The sequence below is a fragment of the Branchiostoma floridae genome, chromosome 7 (genome assembly GCF_000003815.2).
Source record: "Branchiostoma floridae strain S238N-H82 chromosome 7, Bfl_VNyyK, whole genome shotgun sequence".
Taxonomy (NCBI): domain Eukaryota; kingdom Metazoa; phylum Chordata; class Leptocardii; order Amphioxiformes; family Branchiostomatidae; genus Branchiostoma; species Branchiostoma floridae.
The window spans coordinates 8,594,239-8,604,431 of NC_049985.1; the positions used below are offsets into that span (position 1 = coordinate 8,594,239).

The following is a 10,193-nucleotide window of genomic DNA, read 5'->3' on the forward strand; positions in this document are numbered from 1 at the left end:
AAATATACTAAATAATAGTTTCACCAATAACAACAGCACTATACAATTACTATGAAATTGGTACAGTACTGTTTAACATTGATTATGTAACGTAACATGCTTGACTGCTAAACCATCTTTTTACACCCATTTTCTCTATACCCTAAAGGTTACAGTTGTAAAACAGTCCATGGTGTGGCTAAGGTTACAGTATTTACAACAATCGTGGAGTATGTTCCCTGCACATGCCAGATATCTAAGGATATATCATTTACGGGTTTCACAAATTCCTTCACATCTATAGTATAACGTTACATATTTTTATTCTGACTTACAGCAAGCCTCGATCCACATGTCATGTTGTCAACAAGCAACGATGTAATGTCTGACTCCAATCACATTCTTTTCGCGCTGCAACTTTTTGTGGTGCAGGTTTACCCTCCTACATACCCAAGTTTACGGGCACCATGAGACCTGGATACGGTATGATCACGTCAAGTGCAAAACTGGTGTCCGGCCTAGTAGTACGGTTTGCGGGAAGTATGACATACATGTAAATGAGAACAAAACGCTCAAAACATAAAGAATAGCCATGAGCACAATATGTGTATAATTCTCTATCGTGCCATTTTCATTTTCCGTTTCCGAAAACAGCCCGTCCGGGTGAAACGGGACCATAGCAATAACTGGGCTCATGGGCCCATGCCGCCTACATAGGTGACATTATGGCGCCCACGAGGCCTGCATAGTCGGTCTCATTGGGCCCATGCCGCCTACATATGAATCACATAATATACTATGGTCACATTTCCATATGGTCACATTTGGAAATGTCAAGACAGCACTAGCCGGGCCCATGATGCCCATAACGCCTAGCATTCTTCTATCAGTCGCAGACTTTCGAAGCGGCATTACTCCTTCTCCAGGCCAACTTCCTTCCAAGGAGCTTTTGTTCGTTCCAAGGCAAAGAGAACGTTTATTTTAGCGCATGTTGAAAATCACGAATCAGCGCTCCCCCCAAAAATAAACACCGTCGCTCCGAAAGTCTGCGAAGGAAGCTACATGCCACTTTACATTGCTGGGCTTATGGTGCTTAGGCTGTTTTGCCCACATTCGTTGATGGGCTGCATTGGGAGGGCCTGCCGTTGGGCGGCGCCCTGCCTGCGGGACAGCAGGCTGAGGTGGTCGCTGTTGGAGTAAGGCTCCTCCGCCTGCGGCGCCACGCGTGCCCGTCGGAAGCAGCGCGGGAACGACTTGCGGAAGGCCTTGCGAAAGTTTCCCCCCATGAAGGCGTAGACGAACGGATTGACGGAGGAGTTGGCGTAGGACATGCAGTGGGCCCAGATCTTCACGCAGGCCATGTGGAAGTTGAGCGGGAAGGCGGGATGGTAACTCTTGACCAGGTTGAGGATCATGATCGGCCCCCAGCACACCGTGAAGCACACCACCACCACCAGCACGATCCGCGTGGTGCGCCGCTTCTGCTGCATGGCCGCCTTGTTGCATCTGCGGGAACAAGGAGACCTGGACTTTATATCCGCACATTCTCCTTCGCAAAGACGTCCAACGGCGCGGACAAACCACCTGTTTGCTAGCGCCATTGGACGTCTCTGCGTAGGCGAATGTATCTACACAGCTCACCATAAATTCGTTTTAGAGAGTAACGAATTGAAACGGGATGTTGCTTGGTTTTTCGAGGACGTGCTTCGAGCACATAAATCAGCCTCATTACTCAAAAATTGGGCACCTACTGGCTGCAGATAACACACCAGATGTATCATTCACCGGATGTATTACTAGCATTAAAGCTGATTTCAGCCTACTGCGAGGCATAATAGTTTATGTTTCAATAGACCGTTTCTGTTTGTACCGTTGCAGCGACATCCCTTATTATACAGTTACATCAACAGGAATCAAGCAGAAACAGCCGAATTTGCAAAATTCGTGCCACACTCGGGCTAGATGGACCTAATACCTATTCACAGGAGAGGCGAAATGAGCCGAAATGAGGTCTGAATGGAAATTCTTGTATATTCCTGGGTATTCGTAGTACATTCCAGAAATTCTCACTGCATTCCAGGTATTCGTGTACATTCTGTGGTCGGCCGGTTCTTCATAGAATGACATCAGAATGTTTCAAATAATGTTGGAATGCCTTAGAACGCGGTCGTACTGAATAGTTAGAATACACTTTGAATGCTGTTTGATATTTCTCCACCTCAAATGCATCTTGAAAGATTTGATCTTGACAAAACATTCGGGACGGCCACAGGAATCAGTAGGCACAAATATCTAGAATGCGGTGAGAATTTCTAGAATACACCACAAATTCCCAGGAATATACAAAGAATTTTATTCAGACGTCATTCCAGCTCATTCCGATTCTCGTGTGAATAGGTATTAGGTCCACTTAGAGTTACCGCCCGAATGAGGCACGAATTTTGCAAATTCTTTATTCCGGCTGAATCTGCTTGATTCCTGCTGATTCGGTTTCAATGTGAAGGCCCTATAACTGTCTAAGGGATGTCACTGCAACGGGACAAACAGAAACGGTCAATTGCAACATAAACTAATCATTCCGATTCTCTTGTGAAGGGGCCCTCACCTGCGGGGCATGACTCGGTCCGTGTCGGAGAGCCCGCTGTCGGGGGCGATCCGGGTCCAGAGACGCCGCAGCATCTGACTGTAGCACACCGTGATGATGACAACCTGCGGGCAGGACGGAGACATCAACAATATCAACTATCCAGTAAATCAACCGAGCACCCGACCGAGCAACCAAACAACCGACCTACCTACCCTCCAAGCAGAGGTTGATGGGGAAAATCGTGACATTTTTCTTAAATGCCGTCTTTTTCTGTCAGCTATCCCCACGCTGATAAGAAAAGGGCCAATATTTTCTCCATCAACCTCTGGTTGCACGTTGAAGAGTGCGACCGACCAACCAACCAACCAACCAGTCAACCGACAAACGAACGTTCATCAAGTGTATATCACGGCACATCTGGCTGTATCAGTATACTATCACACCGTCATAATGACAACCTCCGGGCATTTATTGATTCAGTTGTTAATCTATCCAAGCATTTGATTATATCTAAATAAGGACTGTATTTGTTAGATACCTGTAGTGCGATTGGGATGTAAAGCAGTGTGTATGAGTGTGAGGATGTATGGGGGTCTGGAACTGTGCTGGTGTTGCTACATACAATTACACATATGTCCCTGCTTTCGTTTTGCTATTTCTATTGCCGATTTCATGACAATTGTCGGGACGATATGTCAATGCTTGTCCCTGTTATAGTCATCACTACGACATACAGTTGACATCAAACGTACCGTAAGGATGTAGGCGGTGAGGAAGGTGAATGTCATGTAGCCAGCCTCCCAAGTGGCCGATTTCATGTCAGGACGACATGTCGATGCTGTTAGATTGTCTCATGTTATAGTTATCACTACGACAGGTGAATGAATCAAGCTTACCGGAAGGATGTATGCGGCGACAAAGGTGTAGGTCATGTATCCGGCCTCCCAGGTGCTGCTGGGGTAGAACATGGAGCAGTACTCCTCCTGCGGCCCGTAGTACTCGTACGGCTCCAGGCGGGAGTAGATGGCCATGGGCAGCGAGCCCACGATGGACCCTGGGAGTTGGGACGAACTGGTATTAGACAAAGCTTTACGCAAACTAATTAGACGATAAACTCATTATCTGTGCTTCTGTGCATCTACGCTCGTCTGGTAATTAGGGGTGGTTACCGCGGTACAGAAAATTTAGGTCAAGAGGATCAGGTCCAGGTCCGGACTTGAACATGGACCACATTATCAGTGAAAACTTATGATCGGCCTATACTCAAAATAACCTCATACGGACTTGCATATACAGTGTACGCTTGTGTGAACCCGGCTTAGACAGCAAACTAATCAGATGATAAATGCATCATTTGTGAAACTAATTAGATGATAAATGCATCATTTGTGCATCTACGCTCACCTGGTAATGTATCGTAATGTATCATTAATTACAAACGTACTACTCGTTAGTGTGTCTGTGTTCTGTCCATGGAAACATTCTCCTTAATTCAAACATATGGCGTTTTAGGTGCGCAGTGTTCAATCATCCCAAGCTGTCCTGCTTGTTTGTTTCGCTAAAGCTAAGGGCACAGCCCGCCGTACGTGCAAGTACGTGCTGTCTACGTGCCGAAACGTGGGCAATCTTTTGGGATCCGTAAATGGTAAGTACCGACTCCGTACGGACTCGTGGGGAATACGACGGATTTTGGAGCACGCAGACACGCCGTAGAACTTTACGAGCAGGCAAAATTTTGTGTGCCATCGGGCTTCGGATTTGCCCCCCGTACGTGCCAGTACGGGCGACGCGCCTGCCCTGTACAGCCTGAACGTTTTCAAAAATACCCCCCCCCAAAAAAAGTACGGACAAATTGCACGTACGGCGGGTTGCGCCCTTAGCTTTATACAAGTATGTTTGTTTATACGCGCTCTCACCTAGCCAAACACAGGCGCTGACGACTTTGGCCATGCGCGGAGTTCGCCACTGCTTAGACTTGATGGGATGGACGATGGCGAAGTACCGGTCCACGGACATGGCGGTCAGCGTGATGCACGTCGCCGTCACCGTGATCTGGGGCAGGAATACAGAGACGTAAAAGCAAAACAAACAAACAAACAAACAAACAAACAAAACAACAAAGAACACGACAGACGTACCTAAAGGTGGTATCTTACTTAAAAAGATTACTTAATGAATTTCGCAGATATAGAACGAATATTCTTACGTTTTGTGTATTTTGTTATCTTCTAAATCATACTTTTACGTATTATCCAGTATCTCAATTATAAAAAAAATCGGCGAAAATTTGCCGAAAATAACACAACAGTGCCGCAGTGACCGAACCCTGCAGTGCCGCATCTGTGCCCCAAGTGCAGTGAGATACCACTTTTGCTGATTCAGAAGGTCATGACTGAGATACCTGGCTATAGTATATGACGAACTTGCACATGAACTGTCCAAAGACCCAGCTGGTGAGCGGGTAGGTGCTGGCGGTGAAGGGCACGACGAACACCAGGAAGGACAGATCTGTCACGGCCAAGTTCAGGATGAAATAGTTCGTCACCTGTGTAAAATATTAAAGTATGATATTCAGTGCAAAAATAAGGGATAATGGAGTTACAACGAAAGCTTATTTCATCTCACTTCATTAGATAGCGCTATTAGTGGTGGAATAGTGGCAAGGCGGCATTGGTATCTGTCCTTAGTACTGAAATGGTTTGCTCCAAGTACAGATCCTTCATAACCTACAAAGTGCATCTGCTCCAACTACGGACCGCTTCATACCTTATCAAGTTCATTTGCTCCAACTACGGACCCTTAACACCTACCAAGTGCATTTGCTCTAAATACGGACCCCTTATGCCTTACCAAGTGCATCGTTGGAAAAAAAACCCCTCCATTCCCCAATCCTTACCGTGTGCATCTCCTTGTTCTTCACTATGATGTAGATGACCAAGTAGTTCCCGACAAGTCCGACCACCATGATGATGACGAAGAACATCGGGACCAGGTAGGCCTCTGGCCCGAGCTGTCCCCAGCCCAGCTCGGTACTGTTCTGCTGACTGCTGATCGACGCGTTGAAGTCGCCATAGAAAACGGACTGTGAGGTACTTGGCACAAACGTCCATGGAGTTGAGGATACTGTCGGCAACTCCATATCCATGGAGTAGTATGTTAGATTCTGTATCCGTCACCTGTTAGTGGATGGAAAAGAACATGATTCATTTTTTGCCAGAAACTTGGCAGAAACGTCCATGGACTTGAGGATATTGTCGGTAACTCCATATTCATGGAGAAGTACGTTAGATTCTGTATCCGTCATCTGTTGGCGGATGGAAAGAAACATGACTCAGTTTTTGCGAGGTTCTTTTTGCAAATTCTTGCCTGAGGACTAATTGAAGGTACAATGTAACATGAAAGGGACAAACAAACAGTGTAGAACAGTATAGATTATGTCTACTCTAGTCTAAATCCTAACTATAAACTGTGTCTGTGACAATAAAACCAGGTAGACACGCCCAAGGAGTTGAAGGTGCTGTCGGTTACGAGTAACCCCATCTCCATGGAGAAGTACGTTAGATTCTGTATCCGTCACCTGTTAGTGGATGAAAGGGAACATGATACAACGGCATTTAATTTTTTTCCTTTTGAAACGTGAGACGCATTTCCGTACTTTAGGTTTGTCAACAATGCGACTGACTGATACTTTAGGACAAAAAGGAACAATGTTGCTTGCTAAAGGAGGCAAAAGTAATTCCATAACAAAGAATAACCGAATTTGATATCCATTTGTTTGTTTTCTTGCTGATGTTGAATTCAAAACAGGCAAGTGAGCTTAGGATCCGTGCTCAACAAAACAAAAAACATCATATCGTTAGTGGGAAGTGCATCTTTGTACGTCGGAAGAGCATCATTTTTAGTAGGAAGTGGATTCTTGTTAGTGGGAAGCGCATCATTATTACTGGAAAACACATCTTTGATTGTCAAGGAACCTCCAGTTCAGGAAGTCACCGTCTCTCCTACGAAATAAGTCGGCCCAAAATCGATCATCCCCCAATACAACCAATTCTTTTGTTTAACAGCCATGTTAGTATACAAAAGCAGATTATGAGAAATGTGATCATGAACTCAGACCTGCTCCCTTGAAACCCTTTTGGCGCCTTTTAACTTGAGTAACTCATACACAGGTCGCGTAGTACTGACTCGAGCACATCGTTAACGACACGATTTAGAACTTCCTCTCCTCAAAGGCAGGCTGTAAAATGAACTTTGGTTAGTGCCAGTCGCCCTACGGTGTAGTTTTTATTGAAATGTATTCACCTGTCTTGATGGTAGTTTAAGTGCGTCTGAAGTTCATTGCTTTCAGCCCCATTACTCGCGTAGAGCGCTGTGTTACACGGAGAGACGCAGTTATCGCCGCTGGGAGCCGCTATCGTAATGACCAGGCAAGGCACTGACGTGCGTCAGCAATAAACGACGTGTTCGCCAACCCAAAATGGGACTTTTTAATTCTACCATCTCAAACCCTTATCATCGGTGTCAAAGAAAATTATGTCCCAGACAATATGTCTGTGGCCTTTCATATTTTGGTAAATCAATAGTTGCGTGGAGTTTTAAATGGCATGCAGACGAAATCATAAGTCTGCAGAGGAAACATATGTATAACATTACATTTGATTCGTGTTAATAACAGTCCACACCAAATTATTTCTACATGGTACATATCTGAATATCCAGGAACGGGTTAGAGAGAGACTCAACAAGCATGTCACATGTCAGAATACCAAGGAACGGACTGGAGAGGAATGCAACAGTAAATATCCAGGGACGGGCTAAAGAGGAATGTACACTGTAGATGTCAGAACATATACATGTAGGTATGGACAGTCTGAGAGAACTGCAAGCGAGCTGCGCACCGCCACGGTTGACATCAATTTCCATTAGAATTCACCATGCAGAGATTCTCACCCTAGCTCCCGTCTCCTACGGAATTAATCGTTTTATCCGCAATTTCAGAAACTGCACAAGTCATAAACCTGGCTGATGCTAGGGTCACCTTCCCAATCAGGCGTCCGGCTGGGCAGTGTTGGGGAACGAAATGTATACAGAAAACAAGAAATGTACCAAATATTCAAGAGTATAACTCGATATAAACTTTAATTTTGGGTTCCTGCAAAGAGCGCAACCAGGACCCGGGTTAGAAATGTGACCCTACCATGTTAGTGTCTGCCGCCTACGATTCCCGTTAAAGACGTTTCGTTTGGAAATGAATGATGAAAACATCGGAAGGCCCGGCAAGGTCACACATTTCTCCTATGCACAGTTGAACCCGGGGCCTACTACTGTAGTACTAGCATACATTGAACTCGACACTACTTTGGCAGGTCACAGATTCCCCATGAGAGCAGCCAATCAGAAAATCGAAAATATGTTACCTTTAGGCAAAGTTGATTGGCTTCTGCCATAAAAGGTCAATGAAATTCACGACCAAGAAGCGTTGAAAGTCCTTTCTGAGTCAAAACTTGTTTATAAGGTACCAAATCTAAGATCTGTGAGTAGAGGGCAACCACTGCATCACCGAATACAGACCGAACGCTGAAAGATACAGAAACGTAATCTGAAAATCCATCTGTTAATCCATCCGAGCCCCCTGTAGTAGCCACATTTTTTTCTTTTTAATCATATCATCTTAATTCATTCCATTATTTGATTATCCTTATTGCACTATTATCATTTTCTAAGTATTATGCTGATTTATTATTTATTGTTAAGTCAAACCATTAATTACATGGTTATCCTTATTGCATCATTATCATTTTCTACATATTACGTTACTTCATCATTCATTGTTAATTCATACCATTAATTACTTGTTTATCCTTATTGTATCATTATTATTCTATGTATTACTTTACTTTATTATTATATATCATAATCAATTTTGTTTAGTTCAAAGGAGGAGGGCTAAGTATAAGCTTCACGAGCTTTTTCTCTCCTCCTGCACCTGTTTTATCCATTGTTCCCGTTTTGTGTTTTAATGTAATACTTGTGTGCGAATAAATAAACAAACAAACAAACGCTGAAAGATACTTTAATATCCCCTCGCAAAACAAACACTCAGGTTTTCCGAGAGTACTCTGTACGCTGTGCACGCTTTGTATGAGCGCCATGAGGGGAACAAGTAATCTGGACGCTGATTGTTTTGTGCCAAAAAAGGCAAGTTCGAGTCGAAACCAAGGATTAATGAATAGGCCGCGGGTTCGGCTCTGCGCAGGGGAAAGGTGTGTCGGATAGGTTGATATTCAGTTGGCGCTAGGCCGAGCTGCCAGGTGCGATTACCCGGAGACAGGAGGGAAGGCGCCTTCTGGATAACAAGTTAGAAACAAATTGCTGACTGGAAGTCTTAATCAGAAACAGTAATACAACACAGACACGTACATACAGGCATGGTAGAATGGCCAGCAAGTAAAATTGAAAATACAGGCTTTTCATTTGATGTCATCTGCGCCATGTTGGATCACAGTGTACGTCTGTAAACCACAGGAAGATGCAACTGCTTAATTCAATTACCTGCCAACATGGTCGTCGGAGGATTCAAATTATGCGACGTCAAAGGGAAGCATGTATGCTCCCACTTGTACACTGGGACAATGAAACCTCTCGAATAAAATCTACACAACCACGACCACCCCATGTCAAGGGACCGGTAAGCGGTAAGCGGTAACCGCAAAGGATCAGCAAGACAGACAAAGCGCAGTGACCGAGTTACGAATTACGGAATGAAGATCAACTAACAAGTAACAAAACCAGGGACTTGAGCAACATGATAGAGCTCTCCTGACCACATGAACGTTCAAATATTAGCAGTCCATCCACCGCCGGATCGTCTAAACAGCGAGGACCAAAACACGCAGTCACGCGACATTGCCGCAGGTCTTTACTCAGCAAAAAGAACCTTTCACGAGTGCCAAACTTTTGTCTGAGAGAAACGCAATCCTGTCACGTAGGACAGGCGAGAGTGCACCGTTAACCAAACGATGTAGGATCCCACGACAAAGTCAAAGTTGTAACTATCAGGAACTGACATGAGAGCACCATTAACCAAACGATGCTGGATTCCTCCACTACAAAGCGAAGTTATAACAACTTTTTGATGATAAAAGACTTCCCTCTCGTTGGACTTATAATTAATGATTTTCCAGTGCGCGCTGTCAAAGTGCCAGAGCGTAATGGTCAGACTACGTAGAGATCTACGTGCGTGTTTTTTTTTACCAGGATCTAGGAATGAATACCATGAACACAAACAGGAAACCGCGCTGTGCTATCCTGAAACGAACCTCTAAACTCTTCTTTATTTGCACCACAGTAATCTCTCCGCTAGACGCATGGATCTATGGCCGCATAGTTTTCGATTGTAACTTATATTCAGCTTGTCACCCCAAAAGGGCTCGTCACTCCTGATTGTTGTTTGTGTCCTCTTGTCGGGCGCGGTAAAATCTTCAGCGGCCAACAGAAAACTGCCTATCAAGAGCATTTGAGCAACTTATTCTAAAGAATTTCTACCATGAATGCGTGATAAAGATGCCATTAATTGAATAGCATTTTACCGAACATCCAGCAGTGGTGTTGTTGATATGCAGGTCAG

At 44.6% G+C, this 10,193-nt stretch overlaps 1 protein-coding gene across 1 annotated transcript in view; it reads right to left on the bottom strand.

The window, feature by feature from the left end:
* Positions 1 to 794: 794 nt before the first annotated feature.
* LOC118419799 (G-protein coupled receptor 54-like) overlaps positions 795 to 10,193 on the bottom strand; it is a 14,612-nt gene continuing 5,213 nt past the window's right edge. The window contains exons 2-7 of the mRNA XM_035826399.1: positions 5,463 to 5,742; positions 4,968 to 5,111; positions 4,483 to 4,618; positions 3,463 to 3,620; positions 2,585 to 2,688; positions 795 to 1,485 (exon numbers count right to left, since the gene is read on the bottom strand). Coding sequence (XP_035682292.1) covers positions 1,050 to 1,485; positions 2,585 to 2,688; positions 3,463 to 3,620; positions 4,483 to 4,618; positions 4,968 to 5,111; positions 5,463 to 5,711 — 1,227 coding nt within the window. The 5' untranslated portion in view covers positions 5,712 to 5,742 and the 3' untranslated portion in view covers positions 795 to 1,049. The remainder of the gene's footprint in view (positions 1,486 to 2,584; positions 2,689 to 3,462; positions 3,621 to 4,482; positions 4,619 to 4,967; positions 5,112 to 5,462; positions 5,743 to 10,193) is intronic.